Raw genomic sequence first — 26,594 nt, 5'->3', positions numbered from 1 at the left:
TATGAAATCTGAGCTTTTTTTCATTTTTGGGGCATCCGCTGCGTGCGATACGTAAACGGTTGAAGTTATTTTTACCCTTTAATCTTGTAAAGTTGAATTATACGCGGACAAAGTCGCGAGGGACCGCTAGTTTTGTATAAAAAAGTCAGTTCGCCACCGCCATGCCAGTTGGCAACTATTAAATTTCCTAAATAGGCAGTGCAGTTATCATTTCCCACGACTATCAATAACAACTTTTGATGACAAAAAACTTTATCGAAAGAGGTCAGGCTAAAAATATTTTGCACCCACAAAGGTTATTGTAACATCGTAGGGGGCTTATCTGAAACTAGCGGGTTTTCGAAACTTCTATTCTCTGTTCGCGTACAACTTCTAATTTTGATGACCCCGCTGGCGTAGCGGTGAGCGCTGTGATTTTAAGAAGGTCCCGGGTGCGATCCCCATGAACCAGAAGAATTTTTGGGAATTTATAATTTCTAAAATTTCTGGTCGGCAGTGGCTAGTTTGTAGGGTGGTAACTAGCCACGACCGAAGCCTCCGATGAGACGAACAGCAGAGGATATGAGTGTGTAAGTCGGTAAAAAATTATCTATTTTTTTTTTATTCCACTACAAGATAGCACTTGTCTACAATCTCTCCTGGTGGAAAGTGACGATTGAGTCTAAGATGTTAGCGGGCTAATTTGTAGGGAGTGTGGTAGTCATACCCCTAAAAGGTTTCTACGCGACATCGCACCGGAACACTAAATCGCTAAGCGGCACGTCTTTGTCGGTAGGGTGGTAACTAGCCGCGACCAAAGTCTCCCACCAGACCAGGACAAAAGAAAATTCAGAAGTTATAAATTCCCAAATTGCTCCTGTACGGCTAGCATGGGCAGGAGACGATTATATCCCTGGGGAAAGGATAAAAATGTATCTTCTCCCACAGCTGTATAAACCCTCAGAGCACTGGTGTAATTGTAAACGGGGGTAAACTTTTCCTATTCCATGTCCTGTGCTAACCCCGACAGTAGGGTTCGAACCCGGGACCTCCTACTTAAATTAGCTGCGCCAAGGAGGTCGTCGAACAATTAATACAAATTAATAAGCTAATGCAGACTGTAACAGCAACATAACACTGTAGGTTAGATAGCTGGGACAGATTATAACGATATGTTCGCATGGCAACCGAACGTGTCAATGGACGATTGTTCGCACTTCATTATAATTACTCGTGGTGATCTATATAACTCACAAAAAGTGATAATGGAACAAGTGATAACTGTTTTATATTATATACTCTTAATTATATTCACCTGTCGGCCTGTATGTCTGTTCTAAATGAGTCACAACAAAATAAAATAATAATATGAAAGTAAAGCTTAATTTGCTATACTCCGCGAAAAGCAGGAGAATCTGTGGGGTTTAATTTATAATTTCTTCAATCTTTATACTCCACGCCAAACAGATCTCCGGCAATCAGAGCATCCTCAGGAGACGTTGGACTTGACTAAAAAATTATTGTAAAGTCATTTGTATTTTACTAGCTGTTGCCCGCGACTTCTTCTTTTTGATGTGGCATTAAATGAATGAATGAATGAATGAATGAATACACTTTTATTGTACACCACAGAGAAAATTTACAGAGAAACAAATACAACAGCACAATAAGGTAGAACGTACAATTTGGCGGCCTTATCGCTAAATAGCGATCTCTTCCAGGCAACCAAAGGCATACAAGAAAATGTTATAAGAAATAAGTAGGTGGTACAACAGACAAAATTAAATATTAGGACTTAAAACTAAATTAACATAAAAAAAAAACAAAACATAGTATATACTAAACATAACATATTAAAGATATGTACAAAAATATAAAATATATTCCATACATATATACAAACATATAAACATACATACACTCGTACAGGTCACGTATGACGTCAAATACCTAAAGCCGTGGCCTTGAAATGAGAATTATACGTCAGAAACCAATTTACACTAATGATAAATCTAAAGAGTCCGTTCATTTGTTTGTTTCAACGCGCTAATCTCTGGAACTTCAAGTCAGATTAAGAAAATGCATTTTATAGCCCAATGATGTTTAGAAACCTTCTCGCCTTAATCCAAAAATTTTCTATACAAAGTAGCTTCTATTCGTTTTCTTTTTTTTCATAGCGTAGATGAGGAAGTTTCGTTTAAAATACGTGTAGGCGTTGTGGAATAGTGCGGTAACTTGCATTCCTGAGATTCTTTAAACATTTTTAACTCATTTCTTTTTACCTGCTGTTACTTGTGTATGTATTTTGTATATATAGATATATGAACGAATACACTTTTATTGTACACCAAATAAAAAAAGTAGTTACAGAGATATAAATACATATCAAGAGAGTACAATTTGGTGGCCTTATCGCTACATAGCGATTTCTTCCAGGCAACCAATGGCGTAAAAGGAAAAAACATAGAAAAGAGGTAGGTGGTGTAAAAAATAAGATTTAAAATTATACATATAGATATATATTATGTTTTAAATCTTTATTAATTTATATAATTACTAGCTGTTGCCCGCGACTTCGCCCGCGTTTTTCGAAAGACATGTGCCTCATAAATGTGGTAGCACTTTATATATTTAGGATATCTAAGCCTGGTGTAAGATCGTCAAACACTTTGGTCACCTCTCCCAAGAGAACTGAGCTTAATTTCGGGATAAAAAGCATCCTATATTACTTCTAATACCTTCAGGAATATGTGTACAAAGTTTTGTGATGATCGGTTTAGTAGTTTTTGCGTGAAAGCGTAACAAACAAACTTACATTCACATTTATAATATTAGTAGGGTAGGGATTATTATTATCTAGCATAAAGTGATGGAAGCGGTGATAGCTCAGTGGATAGGACTTAGACTTTCTGACGGGAGGCCGAGTTCGAATCCCAGATTTAGACAATTAAAATATCACTTGCTTTAACGGTGAAAGAAAACATCTTGAGGAAACCTGCAATCCTTAGAGTTCTCCATAGGTGTGTGGAGTCCTCCAATCCGCACTGGACTAGCGTGGTGGACTAACCTTCGCCCCTTTCTCATGGTGGGGGGAGACTCGTGCCCTGTAGTGGGCCGGTGGGTTGATGTGATGATGATGATGATGTGATTTGTGTGTATACAGTATATATTCGTATAAATGCTATCTTCCGCCTCTCAAAGGGAGGCAGGAAGAGATCACCATAAATAAAATAAAGTATAATAATTTAATCTTTTGTTTTTCCTTCCTACACTGTATACACTTTCATCTTGTTTGTGTAGTTGTAAGCTAGTTTAACGCTATTTATTGCATGCGGTGTTTACATGTAAGTAGATTTACATTTTGTCTTCATACAGTATAAGCTAGTTTAAATTGTTTTTTTTTGAAATGTAAAGCTGTTGGTAAACCAAATAAAGAAAAAAATAAATAAAAAATTAGTGATAATTCGCTTGTAATTTATGATCTTTTTGTCCTTGTATTTAATCTGGTTTTTTTATGTAATAGAGTTATTTAAACAAATAAAATAAACAAGTGGCCAGTGCCCCGTAATGGGCCTATAATGACGAGAATAGAAAATGAGTACATGGTTCTGTATTTGTATGTTATCGAAGAGATAAATTCGGGAGTGCACTTACTAGTAAAGCTATGGGGTTCTGACTACGGCCCTCCAACCCTTCAGCCAGCGCTGTGAGGTCTGCTTCAAGCAGGTTTTGCCCGGTGGGGAGGTTTTGTAATCTGGAACATGCAAGTAAAAATGAAATGAAATGTATTTATTTGTATGGATATCTGATAAAATGTTCTTTACAAAATAAAAAATAAATAAATATACTACGACAATTCACACATCGCCATCTAGCCCCAATGTAAGCGTAGCTTTTGTTATGGGTTCCAAGATAGCTGATGAATATAATACACATAAATACTTATAATATACAGATAAACCTTCAGACACTGAAAAATAATTATGTTAATCACACAAGCTTTTTCCAGCTGTGGGAATCGAGCCCACGGCCTTGGACTCAGAAAGCAGGGTCGCTGCCCGCTGCGCCAACCGGCTGTCGGAAATACTAACAAAGTTTGTCTAGATAGATTTATAGGCTCACATTTTTGTCTCCGCAGGTGGAAAACGTCTTAGAAGAGCAAGACTCCAAATCCTACAATAACATTAGGAAATTCGTGGAGAGACTGGCAAGATCATAGATACAACGCGGCTAATTCCTCAAGACACCAATAAAGACATTATTTTATTCATATACACCATTGGTATACAAAAACCTAGATATATCACCCGCAGCTCATTATTGTTATTAAACATGTGAGAATGTCCACCGTGCTAGCCGCGATGGTGGTAAGTAAAAAACCATTGTCTATGAATAGTTCAACTCTTCGTAGGGCGCCATTCACTAATCACCCTGGACACTTTAGTCGTTATGTAGCCCAAAACAAACTTAGCCGGGTAAAAAATATCATAGGTATCGGGAAAGACGGAAGCCGGAAGGGCATTACAGATTTTTATAAATTTAAAATGCATATAAAAATTTTCGGAATCGACAGGATGTGAACCTGCGACTCTCTGGCAATCGCGGCCTGAGCGGTTTCCTACCGTCGATGCCGAAATTAGTATATGCCTTTCACATCAGTCTTATAGCGACTGTAGCGTCATCTAGTAGGAAACGTTGCAGTTTCGATCTACTTTTTCAACGGTCCATATGAGACACGTTTGAAACAAGAGATGACACATTGCTTTTTTATAATTTTTATTAGTGTGTTTACCTACACTTGGAGGAATTATCAATTTTTATAAATTTAAAATGCATATAAAAACTTTCGGAACCGACAAGATTTGAACCTGCGACTCTCTGGCATGAGCGCTTTCTCCAATTGAGCTTACAGATCCATTCCAGATCTTTGCGGTAGGAATTAGGAACGAGGTAGCTTTGTACGAGTCCAAGGGACATCAACTACGCAGTCAAGTTGGGAGTCTTGCTCTTTTTATAAGTGAGGGGTTTCCTCATACTTTTGTGGTCAATCTGCTTGGCTCAGATTCGTGACTTACCTGATTTTAAGCATATCATCAATGGGCAGGTCGTCCGGGATCGGTTTGAGGTGCGGCACGTTTCCCGCCAGCATAAATGACGTCACCATGCCGCTGGGGCCGTTGCCTGTAACAACAGAACAAAGCATTTCTATTTATCTGTTCTTGTAATACCAGTGTCCGAACGGTCTGTGCTCCCAGACAAGATACAGTTTGACAAGGTTGCTTGGAAGGATCCGGCTCCGCTTTCATCTCTCACAAGATAGAAAAATGAATTTTGAAATGTAAAATGTTAATTGTTAATGTTGGAAAAGAGCAACTGCTGAGTTTCTTGCCGGCTTCTTCTCGGTAGAATCTGCCTTCCGAACCGGTGGTAGAGTCACTACACACAGACTTGACGTTTCAAAAGTGCTTATATTAGGCCTACTTGAAATAAATGAATTTTGAATTTTGAATTTTTTGAATTCAGACGAGTCAGACAAGTCTGAAAATCAAAACCAATCTAACTTAGAATATAAATAAAAATACGTTTTCATATATCATTAGATAAATAGAATATTTTAGCGGTTCTTTGTTACTGTCAATTTGCCATTAAGCAAAGCTCAAATGTTCTTTAGTACAAATTACAATGTGAAATAGTTCTTAACTACGAGCAGGAAAATTTGAAGGAGAAAATTGAAAGGCTAAAACAATATGGCTTCTAATAAGACATCATTATTGTCAGACACTAGCTATACAACCTGAAATAGTAATTACTAATTACGAATGTAGCTTTTTTATTACAATAACAATGCTTATATTTACAATAGTACATAATTAATAATTAATAATTATGCTGAAGCGTGCACCGCTGCGGTTCACGTAGCAATATGAATTATTAAGGTATTGTTTGTAAACGGTGACGGCCAATAACAAGGCTTTTAGTAAACAACAGCATGTACGAACTAAGCCTTGGCAACCTTTTCTTAACCACAACTGTTGGCAGATCCTTAACTACAATATCCCTCTAGTACAAAAAAGGAAGAAGGAGAAAAAGTCTTTATTAATTATTTAAGCACATACAAATATAAAACCAGGTTAACAAAAAAAAACGATAATATACATATGCACAAAGGCGGCCTTATCCAGACAACCTTTGGTTGAAGAAACATATTAGAGAAAACGGGATAGTGCAATACTTAAATTGTGCTAATTAAGATTTTTATTATGAAGTAGTAATTTACATGTATATATTTTATTTCATTACAAGTTAGCCCTTTACTGCAATCTCACCTAGTAGTAAGTGGTGATGCATTCTATTCTGGTAGGATAGCGGGCTAACAGTTTAATATAAGACACATATTATCGCAAATCGGATTCAATGGATATGCATCGTACGGGAAAGCTAGATCGCTTGGCAGCACGTCTTTGTCGGCCAAAGGCAGGTACACTAACTTAGAAGGCAGAAGGGGTTTTTAGTCGGTAGGAGTCCGGCACTATCCATAGGGATGTTCATGAGGATTTTCCCCTCCTAATATATAAAAAAAAAAAGACCGGAAAAAATTCAAAAATCATAAATTCCCAAATTGTCCCTGCCTGGGATTTATCATCACTGCGCCAAGGAGTTGTTCCAAATTGTGTTACCTGTAATATTATTCCCCCCTTAGGAATACAAGAGCTTAAAGGTTGCCAGAACGTAATTTAAATTAATAATTATAGTGAAGCGTTTAACTTTTGCAGTTCACGTACAAATATGAATATTAAAGGTCTTGCTTGAAAATTGTGACTGTTCTCAATAACAAGTTAAGTGAGGCTTTCAGAAAACAACAGCTTGTACAAACTAAGCCAGGGATTGGCAACCTTTTCATAACCACAACTTTTAGAAAAACATAAATGAAAAAAATTCTGTAAAGCATAAAGGGTTTTTTTATTGTGGAATATTTTTCCGTACTTATTTATTCTTAATATTATAAATGGGAAAGTTTGAATGGATTTTTAGTTCCCAATCGATGTGATATATTCTGGAAAAGGATTTTTTTCCCAGACTACGAGATCAACATGTCTTTTAATATAGGCATACACATAATCCAGATTATATATAATGTATTTATAGTAACAATTGACTGATTAAGCTTATGCCCCACCTCCATCAGGTGGGACATGATTAAGTTAAAAACCATCTTCTATAAACACAGTAACCATCTTCTATAAACAAAGAAATACGTCCTGCAACGTGCCGCCATGTGTCCACCAACCTGCGTGCTGAGTGCGAGATTTTTCATCTATTCTAGACCATCTTGGGCCATCTCTGGTCCATAGATGGCGCTCTTTCAACGCCATACAAATCAGTTTACGCTATGGAGGGTAGAGGTAAGGAGGATCATCTGTGTATATGAAAAAGTGTCAGTCAAAATGTATTAAATTAGGATGGCGCCACATTTGCATCAAGGTAACTCTTAAAAGAAGCGCCAAATATTGTTAGAGTAGGCTTGAAAAATAAACAAGGAAGTAAGGTTATATTTACCACAATATTTTGTACAACGTAAGTTGTTGAAATTCTCAATAATTAACTACTTTAGTCGATAATGACATTAAATTTTTTAACTCGGCATACTTCAATTCATCTACGATTGCTACATTCATACCATACCCTGTGCATCCACCAGCGCCATTGTGGAGGATTTTTGAACTGTTATTTAGCGCATACAGCTGGACACTTTTCAACTTTTCTCCCATATAAGATGACTCTCCTTACCTCTACCCTCCATACTTTACGCGATAGATTAGATAAAAGATCTCGCACTCAGCACACTGTTGTTTATGTTTTGAGCCTCATGTAATACACAGGCAATCGCCCCTCAGCTCGAAACACAGCCCAGCAACAATGCTGCTTGGCGCAGAACTAAGCAACGAGGTAGTACTTCCCCGGACGAGCTGTCACGAAATCTCCACTACAAAAAAAAAACGCGAGTCTAACACCGCAGCGTTTTATTTAACGTGAATTTATCCTTGTGTAAACCGTTTATTATGTAATTGTGTGAATTACGTGACTATTATTATAATGTAACCGTGACACTGAGGTTGTGACAAAACTGTTGCACGCTTGGATGAAACTCACTACCGGACCTTGATAGAGCTCCAGTTAAAAAACTGACTGAATACCAAAGAGTAGCGAGATTAATCTTTGTTCACACTACACTACCCAAAATTTCAACTATTAAACCAGAGTTCCCCAAACTTTTTTGTGTTGTAGACCCCTTGCCATGTTTTTCCGTGTTTGGTAGACCTGATATTGATTTCCTGTAAATTTCTAACTGTAGTGAAGTTTAGTGTTAAAAACTTAAAGTAAAAACACATGTTAATTTATACATTTATTAATTAAATTTAAATTAAAACTACTCAAAATAAAATTTTGTATCTGTTATGTTATATATACGTAATGTATGTTTTGATATTATAAGAAAGTATATTGTAAGTAAATAGGTACTATTAGTGTATGTGTTGAGATCCACTATCGTGGACCCCCATTTTCATTTCATGGACCCCCAAATTTTTTTTCGCTGACGTAGCCCCTTGCAGCTTGTCATAGACCCCTAGGGGTCGATATAGACCACTTTGGGAATCACTGTATTAAACGAATCATATGCATGTTTACAGTGTCTGGGTGTTTATCTGTTTATTATAAGTATTTATGTGTATTCATCAGAGAAAATCATCGTTTATCTTAGTAGCCACAACAAAAGCTACGCTAGATGGCTATCTGTGTAATGTCGTTATATATTTTGGTACTTACCCCCACGGCCCCCAAGTTGTACGTCTACCTTATTTTGCTATTGTATATGTATCTCATTTTCTCTGTGGTGTACAATAAAAGTGTATTCATTCATTCATTTATTTATTTACATATAGAGGGTACGGGGGTAGAAACATTATATAGTATAAATTAGATAGTTTACAGATTTTTCATTTAGATACTTTAGAATTTGCCTATGATATAAAATCGAATCTAATGTATTATCTAATATCGTCATTATTGCAATCCCTGTGTTAAAATTTATAAAATTGTCTATGATATTATTTTTAAGTTCTTTTTTTAAATTCTGTTGACCGTGTTCTGTTTTTAAAGTTTTTTGAAGTTATACTTCTTTTGGCGCGTTAGGGAATGATGGTGAGAGTAAATTTTTACCATGCGCGCGCACAACGTCACAAAAAACCGACACCATGAAGTTAGCTATAGTCAACCTTTTAGTCTTTCTAAAAAAGGTTTGACAGTTGACTTTTAATAATTCAAACAATATCTTTTTTTCTATTGTTAGTGTCTTTTCTCTACAAAAGTAGAATAAGGCGTAAGATACAATTTTTGAAAACATTTTTATATTGTTACGCCAAAGAAATATAACTTCTAACGCGTGTACATAAGTACACACACGTTTTTTTATAGTTATCACACCGTAGCACTAAAAGTGAATCAAATGGCACATTTAACTCTAACTCAGAAAAATACTAACCCAGACCTGCATTCCCTTACCCTTCATAATATATGAAATCATCATCAACAGCATATTACAGTCCACTGCTGGAGGCTAAAGGCCTCTCCCAACGGGAGGTTTGCCCGTAATCACTACGCTAGGCAGTTATTTATTACTCATATATGTTATGGCTTACTCTAATATTTACCGGTTCTATATAATAAATGTCTATATATCTATGTCTATAAAAAATATAATAAATTCGTACTAATATAATAAATGTCAATGTAAGTTTGTTACGCGTTCACGCAAAAACTACTTAACCGATCCTCATGAAACTTTGTACACATATTCTTGGAAGTGTTAGAAGTAATATAGGATACTTTTTATCCCGACATTAAGCTCGGTTCCTTGAGGAGAGGGGATGAGTGTTTGACGATTTTACACCATAACTCCGACAACTTTTTACTGATTTAAATAATTTTAGTACTGTAGAGGTTATATTGTGGTTAAATGTGTTTAATTTTGCCCAAACTGTGGTTGGAGATAGAGGACAGAACTGCTCAAGTTTTGGCGTTGCATAAAGTAATATTTTTACGATATATCAAGATTAATAAACGTGTACCATTGCCTAGAAGAGTAAATCAAATTAAAAAAAAAACCAACTTACCGATAACAACTACATCTTTGTACACCACGTCATCTGATAACGTGTGTTGGCAGGGTTTCATGTTGTCTCTCATTATTCAAATAAATACAACTAACATACACGTAGCCTCCTTTCCAAACTCTTTACAGTCTGTTCAAATATCACGGTGCTCTTTTATTTATAATCTGTCAAATTTTTTTAAAATTCTTCTTTTGTTTCTTTTTTTAAAAGGTCGTTCTTCACGATTGGGTTTTAGCTTTCTTTTGCTTATTATCTGTGGCGATAATATGTCGTTCTATTAAATTATCCCAATTGCACAGTTGCTATCTTATTATAAATTATATTAGATTTAAGGTGGGTCTATAGCTTTCTATATCTATTTACTATTAATAGTCTGTCACAATGTTAAAAGTAAATGCTTTTATCAGGTTTTTTTTTCAGAGTAATCTTGGTCTCTCTTGTCTCGGTATGTTTACAGGTTTCAAATATTTATATCTTTGTTTATTCTCTCGTCTTTATTCAACTTTTCTTCTATTCTTAGATATTGTGGTTCTTCTTTTATTAATATTCTTTTTTTTTTCTATTGCTTTATTTTTCTATCTCTTATAATCTGTATGTATATTTGAATGTGAGAATTCCAATATTGTAAAAGTCTGTGACCGTTACTTTTTTAAGTATTTTAATTATCGAATTTAAAATTCAGAATTTTAAATGCGTTAAAATTATATAGTATATCACACGCAGTTTAAAGTCTTGCCGACTGTTCAGTTCTTGAATTAGCTTCTAACGACGTTCCAAGTCCTTGAATACTATAACTAGGTATTGCCACTAGCGTTGTTACGTTACTAGCGAGTCAATTATCTGAAACAATAAAAAAATAAATTAATTTTGAATCTATATAGTAAAACTGAAGCGGTGATATCACATTATTCCGAAACTCGACTTCTCTTTCGAGGGGCCGAGTTAGACTCCCAGCTCATATCTCTAACTTATCTTAAAGTTATGTGCGTTTTAAGTTATTAAAATATCACTTGCTTTAACGGTGAAGGAAAACATCGTGAGGAAACCTGCCTAAGAGTTCTACATAATGTTCTCCAAAGTGTGTGGAGTCCACCCAGTGGCGTGCATTGGGTTTCTCACCAGGGTATGCATACACCAGGAAAATAAAACGGTACAAATTCTCCTCCTATTCGAGTTATATATCAATGTTAGGGTAAGCACTGCTTTTGTGCATGTATGGATTGCACGCCACTGAGTCCACCAATCCTCACTAGGCCAGCGTAGCTCATTGTGGGAGGAGACCCGTGCTCTGTAGTGGACCGGTAATGGGTTGATATGATGATGATAGTAAAACTACATACTTTTTGGTTTAACATGGGGCTCACCGCCAAGCAACTAAACTTTCCGGTATGATACCGCATAGAAACCGATTAGGGTTACGGGTTTTATTTATTTATTTATACTCTTTATTTGTACACCACTCACAAAAACGAGAAAAAAAAAGAACAAACACATGAAGAATGAAGCAGAACACAAAAGGCGGACTTATCGCTAAGTAGCGATCTCTGCCAGGCAACCTTAGTATTAGGAAAACTAAAAAGAAAAACGAATAGGTGGGGTACACTGTTTAGTACATACATACTACTGGTTACATACTAATACATAAACCAGACTACACATATAAAACAAACAATCAATCAATCCTAACCGTATTCGGTCACAGCGACTGTTTCGGATTCCGGCAGAGAGCGCCGCTGGTGGGCTCTTAGATGACTCGCATAACCTAATTTTGTGCTAAACGTGAGGCTGCATTCGCTACACGTCAACACACCGGCAATATAGTTATATGATACGGCCGCTGGTGGTCGTGCCTTTAGCTCAACGCGTTTAGCATCAAGCTCCTTAAGTCGTCTCAACTCAAAACTCAGACTACACATATGCAACAATACTATTGATAGATATAAAAGATAAATATAGTAATACATATTTTAACATACCATAAATAGATAGAGTTGGAGTAGATAAATAAATAATTATAGTCGTCTTTACTGAGCGAGATAATGAACCCTAACAGCATTTTTAAATATGACTTTAACTGTATTTTGTTCAACGGGTTTTATGTAACTGTCATGACCATATACCACCAGGGCACAGTATAACCGACAGTTCTCTGTGCCGAGCATGCATGGAGACGGATTAAACACCGATACAGGTAATGCTCCAATGCAATGGAGTAGCAGAACAACGCGCACAGCTTGGTTCTTCGGCATCACTCCACAAAGCACTAGGATACCTGGGCGGCCTAAGCTTTTGCAGTGAGCTCGGCTGGCTGGAGTGATCCAGCAGCAGGAGACAAAAAATATATCCCATGTCTGATAATAATCAACGTGTCCACCTGCTAAAGCACGGGAACGTGGAATAGGTGAAGTTTACCCCCGTTTATTATTTCACTTATATTATTTGGATATTATTTCCACTTGTGCGCCAGTGGCTCTGAGAGTTAATAAAGCTGAACTTAAACTTTTATCCTTTTCCCGGGTAGATGCTGGATGGATTGTACGTACTGGGAGAAGTACCAGCGACCACCCGTAAGACAAACAGTTCCGGCGAACCAAGTACGGAGACAGGCCCAGGAACAGAAGACAAAGAAGTGCCACCAGGCTAACTTATAACATGTTTAAAAAAACTAACAGAACCCCGCGGTTTTTCCCGCATAAACTATCATGTTTTCGCTAGATGCGACTTTTTTGATTTTGACCTTTTTACGTTTACTCAAAAGCTACTTGTACATACAAGGTTTTTGGAATTTACACCTGTGACATCTAGTTAATCTAGTAAAACTGCATTTAAATATAGGTACAATCTCATTGCGTTCTCTTTTGCAAAAACTTAGCCTCGTTAAAGAAACGGTTTATTATTTCTGTAAACGAGACTTCATGAGAAACAAATAAATTAACAAGTCTGCTCTTCAAGCTTGAAGAAGACATGTTGTGCCTGCCAACTTCACGTGGGCCAGAAAAAGAACAGAGGAGATAAATTACACTTTATACGCTATCAACATTTACTCCAGATTTTTGGTTTAACAAACTTGACAAAAAAAACCAGAGCTTAGCTGGGAATCAAACTAGGGACGTCTCGTGTCCCGCTGAAGCGCACATTTCTGCGGAATGTCACAAACTTTTACTAAATCTACTTTTTTCAAATTTCAAGAAATCGATCGCAAAAACTGTACATCTTTCTAATAACCTAGGTATTGGCGCAAAGCCAAAACGAATGTAGGTGAAGCCGTTGACCTTTCATAAAGTGAGAAAAAATCATTATATTTTTAGTTGTTACTATGAGTATGTCGTAATTTATTATTAGCTTATAAAGATTATATTAGCTGTGTAATTTACGGCTTTTGAGTATGGATCTTAAAACATGTAGACGAATCAGAAACCCACTGTTGGGTCTCCTCCCATAGCAGAACATCACGATGCTTTGAATTCGAGTGGGTGGGCGAATTTATTGATTTATGAACAAATAAGTCGAAGGAAACGTACAAACGTATAAACGTATATTACAACATATAGTGTAAATAAACTTTATGAGAAATGCAGCAACGGCCGAGATTATGGCAGGCTTCTGCTACTAGATCGTCTCTCTAGGTAGAATCTGTTGTTCGAACCGATGATGGAGTCCCTACAACCAGATCATTTTGTCGTTTCAAATAGCTTATTTACGATTTCCCTGGCGCAACGGTGAGCGCTGTGAATTTAAGTAAGAGTCTCGGGGTTCGATTTACGACAGACGCTATTTCGGAATTTATAATTTCACAATTTTCTCTCGTCTGGTCTGCTAACCACCCTATCGACAAAGACCGGCACGTCTTTGTCGATAGGGTGTCGGATAAGCGATTTAGTGTTCCGGTGCGATGTCGCGTAGAAACCGATTAGGGTTAAGACTTATGACTACCTAACCTAACAGGTTAGCCCGCTACCATCCTAAACTGCATCATCACTTACCACCTGGTGTGATTGCAGCCAAGGGCTAACTTGTAGTAGAAAAGAATAAAATACGTGTTTGTACTTATGTACAAGCGTAAGAAGTAATACTTCTTTTGCGTAACAATATAAAATTTTTATCTTACGCCTTATTCTACGTTTGTGGAAAGAACGACACTAACCGTGCGCGCGCGCATAGTAAATTACTCATCGTTTTTCCCTAACGCACCAAGAAGTATAAACACAGAGCAGAAACGGAAAACAGTCAAAGCTTCTAAGAAGCGAACAAAATTCATACCTATTTTGGTAGGGTTGGCACAGGTGGATACAATTTAATAAACAATAGTTATTTGTTCAACAAGATGGCAAAGTTTGTTTTTGTTGTGATTGCCTAGTTTATAGCTAAAAAATTATGTGTTTTCATTATTTCTATTATTTTTCATTTACTTTCACTGTACAGTGTACAGTGTACATAATTACACTTTTATATCAAAACACACATACATTATAAAATAACATATACCGCCTTGTGCTCACGCACACACGCGCCTCAAGCTTGTAGTAGTGTACCTATCGTAGCGCGCTTGTATGAAGCTTTGCCTCTGTTCCGTTTTTCCACTGTAGTATAAATTCAAATATGTTAGACACATGATAGATCTTTGTTTCTTACATTAATGGTGTATTTATCTTACAAAATTATTAATGGTGGTATTGATTGTTCAAGTTTAGCGAACAGGGTAAGATTGGCAGTACCTAAGTATAATGCGAAATCTTATATCAAGAATAAGCAAACTTTTAGGCCTACATTCACAAAAACGAATTTAGGCAGGTCCGCGCCGATAAATAGAATTGTCTCAGCCTACAATTGTGCATTTAAAAAAGCTGATTTAGATATTTTTCACAATTCCGCTCTGAGTTATAAGCGCAAATTAAAAAACTGTTTGTTAAATTACGTAATCCTCTTTTATTTTTATTATAGTTTGTAGTATCTTTTGTATTTTTTTTTAAATTTATCTCTTTAGTTTTAAGTTCTGTACATTGAAGAAAGTCTATATTTCATAATGCATGCAGAGTTAGCCTGTAAGTGGGGTATACAATGTAAAATTCAGAATATTACCGTTATGTTTATAATAATTTTAAGGCACTGTATATAATGTTGGCTTCCTAAATAAATAAATAAATATTTTTTTTAACGTGACCACCGTGGGTGACTGCGAAGTCTGCAGATTAGGATGCAGTTTTCACCACCCCTCGCGGGTGTCGTACGAGGCGATTAAGGGAATATAACGGAAAACGGGCAGCAGCGTCTTCTGTGCTACTGCTTCATCATCAACAGACCAGCTGTGGACTGTTGATGATGATGAACGTGAACAGTCTCTCAGTAAGTAAGAAATACCTTAAGTAAGAAGAAGAAGAACAAACACTTTATTGCACGTATAACAAACAGGAAAAGAAACAGTAAGGTGATGCAAGGGCGGCCTTATTGCTAAAGTAAATGCATAAAAGCGTCGTGAAGGTGTGTGCATTTCTACGTTTTCAAGTTTATTTCCAGCGCTCAGTTACCCTGACGTTAGTGAGGTCGGGTCGCATACTTGTCGCGACGGTACACAACCGCATATGTTCATACTATATCTGTCACACATACGTATACTGTTGAGTAATATTACATATACTGTGACATTGATAACATGTGCCGCGTAACATATGATGCGGAAATATAGCAAAGTACGAGCTTATGATGATGGCGAGATGTAAACGCATCAGAACAGCGTGGCGGGTCTAAGCTCTAGGTCTTTCCTAGAAACTAACTAATTAACTGTAGCGGGCTAAAGAAATATAAAAATAAAAATTCATATAGAAAAAAAAATGTTATTCATGTAGACCATATCACAGGCACTTATGAAGCGTTAATACATATACATATATGTTACCACTAATGTTTGGTGATGGTGATAACTGCATTCGTTAACTTAACTTAACTAAAGCTAGGAGGGTTCCAAAGGCGCCCTGGTCTAAGAAGATTCTACAACAACCTTAGACAGGTTTTTTTTGTTACCACCATCTCACAGTCGAGTTAATGTTGAGCTATGAAGTTAGAGCAACTATAATACCTATACTAATATTATGAAGAGGATAGATTTTGTACGTTTGTTTGTATGTTTGTTTATTTGTACCGAATATGCTCCGAAAGTAACGGACCGTCCTATAAGCAACACTAAATTAAAAAGTTATTTTTAAAAACCACACCCAATCTTTGTATACGAATACTACTTAATGTCTTAAAAATATCTGTTGAACTGCTCACTTCTAAATTGAATGCTTTATAACAGAATTAAGAAAATACAGAATCCACATTCAGACAATTGTATGCAGTGCATTGAGTCCAAAAGCAGAAAAGACGCCCCGAAAACGTCACACTTCTTACACGCGGAATGTTGCTAGCTTACAAATTTTCCAATTTTCCTCACTTTATATTAAACGTGCTAACCACATCAACCCATTACCGGCATATCACAGAGCATGAGTCTCCTCCCACAATTAGAAGGGATAAGTTCGTAGTCCACCACGCTGGCCCAGTTCGGATTGGTGGACTCCACACACCTTTGAGAACATTATCAAGGATATCACGATGTTTTCCTCCACTGTTGAAGCAAGTGATATTTTAATAACTTAAAACGCTGCGACCCTGCTTTCTGAGTCCAAGGCCGTGGGTTCGATTCCCACAACTGGAAAATGTTTGTGTTATGAGCATAAGTGTTTTTCAGTGTCTGGGTGTTTATCTGTATAATATAAGTATTTATGTATATTATTCATAAAAATATTCATCAGTCATCTTTGTACCCATAACACAAGCTACGCTTACTTTGGGGCTAGATGGCGATGAGTGTATTGTCGTAGTATATTTATTTATTTTTATTTAAGTAGAAAGAACAAAAGAACACAATAGAAAAGTTAGAGGTGCGTGCTGGGATTCGAACTCGGCCCCCCGAAAGAGGCCGAGCTCCTACACAACGCGCTATCACCACTTTTGCTAAACATTAGAGGTAAAATAATTACTGCCAAGTGCTAAATGAATGAAATGACTAACCGTCTGTCAGAGAAACACTACTAGAGTGGTTTTGAGGCTTCAATTATAATTGTGTTTGCGGATTCTGTTAGTTCTTAATTCTGTGTATAGAATGCATATTTTGGTATCTTCTCTCTTAATTTAAGGGTTACTTTTCGTGGTTGTTAGTGATGACACATCTCTCACATAAACTGTTCCTACAGGATGCATTGAATAACAAAAACAGACGCGTCCAAAGTCGCGGGCAACGGTAAGCTACGTGTATATTTTCTCATTCACAATTTAAGGTACATCCCTATCCCTACTAATATTATAAATGTCAATGTAAGTTTGTTTGTTACGCTTTCACGCAAAAACTACTTAACCGATCCTCATGAAACTTTGTACACATATTCTTGGAAGTGTTAGAAGTAATATAGGATACTGTTTATCCCGACATTAAGCTCGGTTCCTTTGGGAGAGGGGATGAAAGTGTTTGTCGATTTTATACCATAACTCAGACAAATTATAACCAATTTAAATAAATATTTTTGTACTATAGAGGTTATAATATGTGTTTAATTTTGCCGAAACTTTGTGAAGATCTGATGAATGTGGCTGGAGATAGAGGACAGAATTCCTCAGCGGACAGCAGCAAACCCCTCATTTAAGGCTTAGCGATACTGAATAATAAATTGAAACCCACATCAAAAAAAAATCAAACGCACGAAGTCGCGGGCAACAGCTAGTAAATAATAATAAATAAATATAAAAACATCGCCTCGTCACCGCAAGAAAGCCTCAGCATGACATACAGAGTGTATCGAATAAATTACTTGATACTCGATAGACGCGCAATTCATGCGCCCCACAATGTAGTAGTTTCTGGAACATTCTGTACAAAGGTTTTAGTTGTTTATCCGCGAACGTTCGCAATGATATAAACATTAGATAAGTACTCCAATAGTAAGACTGAGTACTTCATATCTGTTTTATCTATTTTGAAGACCTCAGTGGCGCAGAGGTGAGGTGGTCCCGTATTCGATTCCACCACGCTGACCCGGTGCGGATTGGCGAAAATGGGTTAAGCCATACAACAAAATTTAAGTCAAAGTCAAAGCCAAAAGTATTTTATTCAAGTAGGCCCACAGGTGGCACTTTTGATGCGTACATTACATGAGAATCACACGGTAGCGATAAATATATTCGTGAAGTTAAAACTAAAGCTTCGAGGGTTCCAAACGCGTCCTGGTTTAAGAAGAAGCCCACAACAAACTTAGCCGGGTGTTTTTTTTTTTACTATCACGATCTCACATTGTCATTTAAAATTATAAATTAGTCTGGAATACGTAGGTTTCGGTTGCCATGGGATAGAATGATTTTTGATTTTCATCAAAATTTTCCCGAGAACAAAGTCGCGGGGACATTTACCCAGTGCCTTGATCGAGGGTAAGCACAGTGTATGCAGATGATATAAAATGAAGAAAATCTCCTGTACGAGTTAAAAATACTTAAGGCTAGGTTTTATATAACTTCTACAATGCCTATCCTTAAGTTTTTTAAAACTAGTACTGGAGATTTTCTTCATTTTATATCATCTGCATACCTTGTGCTTACCCTCGATCAAGGCACTGGGTAAATGTCCCCGCGACTTTGTTCTCGGGAAAATTTTGATGAAAATCAAAAATCATTCTATCCCATGGCAACCGAAACCTACGTATTCCAGACTAATTTATAATTTTAAATGACAATGTGAGATCGTGATAGTAAAAAAAAAAACACCCGGCTAAGTTTGTTGTGGGCTTCTTCTTAAACCAGGACGCGTTTGGAACCCTCGAAGCTTTAGTTTTAACTTCACGAATATATTTATCGCTACCGTGTGATTCTCATGTAATGTACGCATCAAAAGTGCCACCTGTGGGCCTACTTGAATAAAATACTTTTGGCTTTGACTTTGACTTAAATTTTGTTGTATGGCTTAACCCATTTTCGCCAATCCGCACCGGGTCAGCGTGGTGGAATCGAATACGGGACCACCTCACCTCTGCGCCACTGAGGTCTTCAAAATAGATAAAACAGATATGAAGTACTCAGTCTTACTATTGGAGTACTTATCTAATGTTTATATCATTGCGAACGTTCGCGGATAAACAACTAAAACCTTTGTACAGAATGTTCCAGAAACTACTACATTGTGGGGCGCATGAATTGCGCGTCTATCGAGTATCAAGTAATTTATTCGATACACTCTGTATGTCATGCTGAGGCTTTCTTGCGGTGACGAGGCGATGTTTTTATATTTATTTATTATTATTTACTAGCTGTTGCCCGCGACTTCGTGCGTTTGATTTTTTTTTGATGTGGGTTTCAATTTATTATTCAGTATCGCTAAGCCTTAAATGAGGGGTTTGCTGCTGTCCGCTGAGGAATTCTGTCCTCTATCTCCAGCCACATTCATCAGATCTTCACAAAGTTTCGGCAAAATTAAACACATATTATAACCTCTATAGTACAAAAATATTTATTTAAATTGGTTATAATTTGTCTGAGTTATGGTATAAAATCGACAAACACTTTCATCCCCTCTCCCAAAGGAACCGAGCTTAATGTCGGGATAAACAGTATCCTATATTACTTCTAACACTTCCAAGAATATGTGTACAAAGTTTCATGAGGATCGGTTAAGTAGTTTTTGCGTGAAAGCGTAACAAACAAACTTACATTGACATTTATAATATTAGTAGGGATAGGGATGTACCTTAAATTGTGAATGAGAAAATATACACGTAGCTTACCGTTGCCCGCGACTTTGGACGCGTCTGTTTTTGTTATTCAATGCATCCTGTAGGAACAGTTTATGTGAGAGATGTGTCATCACTAACAACCACGAAAAGTAACCCTTAAATTAAGAGAGAAGATACCAAAATATGCATTCTATACACAGAATTAAGAACTAACAGAATCCGCAAACACAATTATAATTGAAGCCTCAAAACCACTCTAGTAGTGTTTCTCTGACAGACGGTTAGTCATTTCATTCATTTAGCACTTGGCAGTAATTATTTTACCTCTAATGTTTAGCAAAAGTGGTGATAGCGCGTTGTGTAGGAGCTCGGCCTCTTTCGGGGGGCCGAGTTCGAATCCCAGCACGCACCTCTAACTTTTCTATTGTGTTCTTTTGTTCTTTCTACTTAAATAAAAATAAATAAATATACTACGACAATACACTCATCGCCATCTAGCCCCAAAGTAAGCGTAGCTTGTGTTATGGGTACAAAGATGACTGATGAATATTTTTATGAATAATATACATAAATACTTATATTATACAGATAAACACCCAGACACTGAAAAACACTTATGCTCATAACACAAACATTTTCCAGTTGTGGGAATCGAACCCACGGCCTTGGACTCAGAAAGCAGGGTCGCAGCGTTTTAAGTTATTAAAATATCACTTGCTTCAACAGTGGAGGAAAACATCGTGATATCCTTGATAATGTTCTCAAAGGTGTGTGGAGTCCACCAATCCGAACTGGGCCAGCGTGGTGGACTACGAACTTATCCCTTCTAATTGTGGGAGGAGACTCATGCTCTGTGATATGCCGGTAATGGGTTGATGTGGTTAGCACGTTTAATATAAAGTGAGGAAAATTGGAAAATTTGTAAGCTAGCAACATTCCGCGTGTAAGAAGTGTGACGTTTTCGGGGCGTCTTTTCTGCTTTTGGACTCAATGCACTGCATACAATTGTCTGAATGTGGATTCTGTATTTTCTTAATTCTGTTATAAAGCATTCAATTTAGAAGTGAGCAGTTCAACAGATATTTTTAAGACATTAAGTAGTATTCGTATACAAAGATTGGGTGTGGTTTTTAAAAATAACTTTTTAATTTAGTGTTGCTTATAGGACGGTCCGTTACTTTCGGAGCATATTCGGTACAAATAAACAAACATACAAACAAACGTACAAAATCTATCCTCTTCATAATATTAGTATAGGTATTATAGTTGCTCTAACTTCATAGCTCAACATTAACTCGACTGTGAGATGGTGGTAACAAAAAAAACCTGTCTAAGGTTGTTGTAGAATCTTCTTAGACCAGGGCGCCTTTGGAACCCTCCTAGCTTTAGTTAAGTTAAGTTAACGAATGCAGTTATCACCATCACCAAACATTAGTGGTAACATATATGTATATGTATTAACGCTTCATAAGTGCCTGTGATATGGTCTACATGAATAACATTTTTTTTTCTATATGAATTTTTATTTTTATATTTCTTTAGCCCGCTACAGTTAATTAGTTAGTTTCTAGGAAAGACCTAGAGCTTAGACCCGCCACGCTGTTCTGATGCGTTTACATCTCGCCATCATCATAAGCTCGTACTTTGCTATATTTCCGCATCATATGTTACGCGGCACATGTTATCAATGTCACAGTATATGTAATATTACTCAACAGTATACGTATGTGTGACAGATATAGTATGAACATATGCGGTTGTGTACCGTCGCGACAAGTATGCGACCCGACCTCACTAACGTCAGGGTAACTGAGCGCTGGAAATAAACTTGAAAACGTAGAAATGCACACACCTTCACGACGCTTTTATGCATTTACTTTAGCAATAAGGCCGCCCTTGCATCACCTTACTGTTTCTTTTCCTGTTTGTTATACGTGCAATAAAGTGTTTGTTCTTCTTCTTCTTACTTAAGGTATTTCTTACTTACTGAGAGACTGTTCACGTTCATCATCATCAACAGTCCACAGCTGGTCTGTTGATGATGAAGCAGTAGCACAGAAGACGCTGCTGCCCGTTTTCCGTTATATTCCCTTAATCGCCTCGTACGACACCCGCGAGGGGTGGTGAAAACTGCATCCTAATCTGCAGACTTCGCAGTCACCCACGGTGGTCACGTTAAAAAAAATATTTATTTATTTATTTAGGAAGCCAACATTATATACAGTGCCTTAAAATTATTATAAACATAACGGTAATATTCTGAATTTTACATTGTATACCCCACTTACAGGCTAACTCTGCATGCATTATGAAATATAGACTTTCTTCAATGTACAGAACTTAAAACTAAAGAGATAAATTTAAAAAAAAATACAAAAGATACTACAAACTATAATAAAAATAAAAGAGGATTACGTAATTTAACAAACAGTTTTTTAATTTGCGCTTATAACTCAGAGCGGAATTGTGAAAAATATCTAAATCAGCTTTTTTAAATGCACAATTGTAGGCTGAGACAATTCTATTTATCGGCGCGGACCTGCCTAAATTCGTTTTTGTGAATGTAGGCCTAAAAGTTTGCTTATTCTTGATATAAGATTTCGCATTATACTTAGGTACTGCCAATCTTACCCTGTTCGCTAAACTTGAACAATCAATACCACCATTAATAATTTTGTAAGATAAATACACCATTAATGTAAGAAACAAAGATCTATCATGTGTCTAACATATTTGAATTTATACTACAGTGGAAAAACGGAACAGAGGCAAAGCTTCATACAAGCGCGCTACGATAGGTACACTACTACAAGCTTGAGGCGCGTGTGTGCGTGAGCACAAGGCGGTATATTATGTTATTTTATAATGTATGTGTGTTTTGATATAAAAGTGTAATTATGTACACTGTACACTGTACAGTGAAAGTAAATGAAAAATAATAGAAATAATGAAAACACATAATTTTTTAGCTATAAACTAGGCAATCACAACAAAAACAAACTTTGCCATCTTGTTGAACAAATAACTATTGTTTATTAAATTGTATCCACCTGTGCCAACCCTACCAAAATAGGTATGAATTTTGTTCGCTTCTTAGAAGCTTTGACTGTTTTCCGTTTCTGCTCTGTGTTTATACTTCTTGGTGCGTTAGGGAAAAACGATGAGTAATTTACTATGCGCGCGCGCACGGTTAGTGTCGTTCTTTCCACAAACGTAGAATAAGGCGTAAGATAAAAATTTTATATTGTTACGCAAAAGAAGTATTACTTCTTACGCTTGTACATAAGTACAAACACGTATTTTATTCTTTTCTACTACAAGTTAGCCCTTGGCTGCAATCACACCAGGTGGTAAGTGATGATGCAGTTTAGGATGGTAGCGGGCTAACCTGTTAGGTTAGGTAGTCATAAGTCTTAACCCTAATCGGTTTCTACGCGACATCGCACCGGAACACTAAATCGCTTATCCGACACCCTATCGACAAAGACGTGCCGGTCTTTGTCGATAGGGTGGTTAGCAGACCAGACGAGAGAAAATTGTGAAATTATAAATTCCGAAATAGCGTCTGTCGTAAATCGAACCCCGAGACTCTTACTTAAATTCACAGCGCTCACCGTTGCGCCAGGGAAATCGTAAATAAGCTATTTGAAACGACAAAATGATCTGGTTGTAGGGACTCCATCATCGGTTCGAACAACAGATTCTACCTAGAGAGACGATCTAGTAGCAGAAGCCTGCCATAATCTCGGCCGTTGCTGCATTTCTCATAAAGTTTATTTACACTATATGTTGTAATATACGTTTATACGTTTGTACGTTTCCTTCGACTTATTTGTTCATAAATCAATAAATTCGCCCACCCACTCGAATTCAAAGCATCGTGATGTTCTGCTATGGGAGGAGACCCAACAGTGGGTTTCTGATTCGTCTACATGTTTTAAGATCCATACTCAAAAGCCGTAAATTACACAGCTAATATAATCTTTATAAGCTAATAATAAATTACGACATACTCATAGTAACAACTAAAAATATAATGATTTTTTCTCACTTTATGAAAGGTCAACGGCTTCACCTACATTCGTTTTGGCTTTGCGCCAATACCTAGGTTATTAGAAAGATGTACAGTTTTTGCGATCGATTTCTTGAAATTTGAAAAAAGTAGATTTAGTAAAAGTTTGTGACATTCCGCAGAAATGTGCGCTTCAGCGGGACACGAGACGTCCCTAGTTTGATTCCCAGCTAAGCTCTGGTTTTTTTTGTCAAGTTTGTTAAACCAAAAATCTGGAGTAAATGTTGATAGCGTATAAAGTGTAATTTATCTCCTCTGTTCTTTTTCTGGCCCACGTGAAGTTGGCAGGCACAACATGTCTTCTTCAAGCTTGAAGAGCAGACTTGTTAATTTATTTGTTTCTCATGAAGTCTCGTTTACAGAAATAATAAACCGTTTCTTTAACGAGGCTAAGTTTTTGCAAAAGAGAACGCAATGAGATTGTACCTATATTTAAATGCAGTTTTACTAGATTAACTAGATGTCACAGGTGTAAATTCCAAAAACCTTGTATGTACAAGTAGCTTTTGAGTAAACGTAAAAAGGTCAAAATCAAAAAAGTCGCATCTAGCGAAAACATGATAGTTTATGCGGGAAAAACCGCGGGGTTCTGTTAGTTTTTTTAAACATGTTATAAGTTAGCCTGGTGGCACTTCTTTGTCTTCTGTTCCTGGGCCTGTCTCCGTATTAATATATTCGTGAAGTTAAAACTAAAGCTTCGAGGGTTCCAAACGCGTCCTGGTTTAAGAAGAAGCCCACAACAAACTTAGCCGGGTGTTTTTTTTTTTACTATCACGATCTCACATTGTCATTTAAAATTATAAATTAGTCTGGAATACGTAGGTTTCGGTTGCCATGGGATAGAATGATTTTTGATTTTCATCAAAATTTTCCCGAGAACAAAGTCGCGGGGACATTTACCCAGTGCCTTGATCGAGGGTAAGCACAGTGTATGCAGATGATATAAAATGAAGAAAATCTCCTGTACGAGTTAAAAATACTTAAGGCTAGGTTTTATATAACTTCTACAATGCCTATCCTTAAGTTTTTTAAAACTAGTACTGGAGATTTTCTTCATTTTATATCATCTGCATACCTTGTACATACCCTCTATGCACGCCACTGCAGTTACCTAATAAATCTTTGACTACCAGCTATTTATAGCAAATGGATTTTTCCCCCAGGGGAAAGGACGAAATTGTATCCTCTCCAGCTTTATAAACTCTCTGACCGTTGGCGCATAAGTGGAAATAATATACGTGTAATAATAAACTGGGTTAAACTTCTCCTATTCATGTATACATTTATTTTATCCATTGTCAGGGGTATATAACCTTTGGTTTCCTGCCTATGCTATGCCGTGTTGGGGTGCGGTGAGACTCTCACCGTGACATGCATTGTACAATGTAATCTTATCACTATCAGTGATGTAGGTTTGTTTAACAGCTATCACTCGTCACCCCACAGTGTTTCTACGACTCATGATAAATATTACATGTTCGCTATCTCTGAAATCATTAAGATAATAAAATAACGTATTAAATAGAGTTAGTATACATGGTTGGGGGGCGTTAATAATCTTTTCACACCATTCGCTCGTCAATACCGTATTACATAGCCTTAGTATTGAAAGGTCAAGTAAGTCAATACATCCTATAGGCTTAACGGGTAAGTAATGGTGTTCGGGAATCCTTAGAAGCCTTTACGGTTTAAATAAGGAACATCGGGCAACGCGTATCGTTACTATGGCTACGCTAATATGGCTTTTTCTAGCGTTTAATGGCGTCCCTGTCAATCGCCATCTCATTTTATCGTATCGCGAGGTGTAAGTCGAGTATCCAACTTAGGATCAAAGCTGCCTTGGGCGCCCCTAAAACCCTCGTTACACTCAAGATTCTAGATGAAACCCCCACGCTACCTAAGTTACCTTAAGGCCCTCGTTTGCTTGGGATCTATCCCGGCATCCGCAACTGAGACATTGGTAACCCCTTGTTGAACAATCTACTATTGTAGTTCTTCACACTATATGCTATTCTACAAACAAACATCGTAAAGAAACCTACTTTCCTCACAATGGTGGGCACGTAATGAACCCCTCTCACGTAGAGAGGAGATTTGGCAGGGCGATTACGTTTTGCACAACAGACTTTGCAAGAGACGTTTGTCAGCACGCTACATGGATCATTCGCATGATATGATCCAATCCGATCTACCAAAAGTCACGATCTTAATTTGGCGCACAGTGCGGTGTGAAGGGCTAAGACATATGCGCACGTTGGCGGCACAGGTTCGGCCTTCGCTTAGGTAGTGGGACGCGCAATACTAGCGCTGGATATATTGGATACGCTGCCAAAATGTCTGGAGGTTACAAAATGCGGAATAGACGTAAATACGACGTGTTACAATCAAAGCGTGCTGTTGGCTCGACTCAGACACTTGTTTAATATATCTGGGTCATTTATGATTGACGAGTTCATCTATATGTCTTGCATCTAGTATATCTGTAAACATAATATCTAATAACTTGCTCAAAATTCTACATTATCTTGATATTTGTCGACTCCTTGGATATATTATGGAAATTAAGCTTTAATTTCATAATATATTATGGAATTCCGCAAAGAAACGCCTCTATCCAAG

The 26,594-nt window shown here is 37.0% G+C and overlaps 1 protein-coding gene across 1 annotated transcript in view; it reads right to left on the bottom strand.

The window, feature by feature from the left end:
- LOC120624457 (oxidative stress-induced growth inhibitor 1-like) overlaps positions 1-26,594 on the bottom strand; it is a 65,649-nt gene that overhangs the window by 12,525 nt on the left and 26,530 nt on the right. The window contains exons 2-4 of the mRNA XM_039891014.1: positions 10,152-10,991; positions 5,055-5,160; positions 3,634-3,733 (exon numbers count right to left, since the gene is read on the bottom strand). Coding sequence (XP_039746948.1) covers positions 3,634-3,733; positions 5,055-5,160; positions 10,152-10,224 — 279 coding nt within the window. The 5' untranslated portion in view covers positions 10,225-10,991. The remainder of the gene's footprint in view (positions 1-3,633; positions 3,734-5,054; positions 5,161-10,151; positions 10,992-26,594) is intronic.

Source organism: Pararge aegeria, chromosome 1, assembly GCF_905163445.1.
Source record: "Pararge aegeria chromosome 1, ilParAegt1.1, whole genome shotgun sequence".
NCBI lineage: Eukaryota > Metazoa > Arthropoda > Insecta > Lepidoptera > Nymphalidae > Pararge > Pararge aegeria.
Note: the sequence above shows the minus strand (reverse complement) of the source record. Positions and strands in the feature narration are given on the sequence as shown.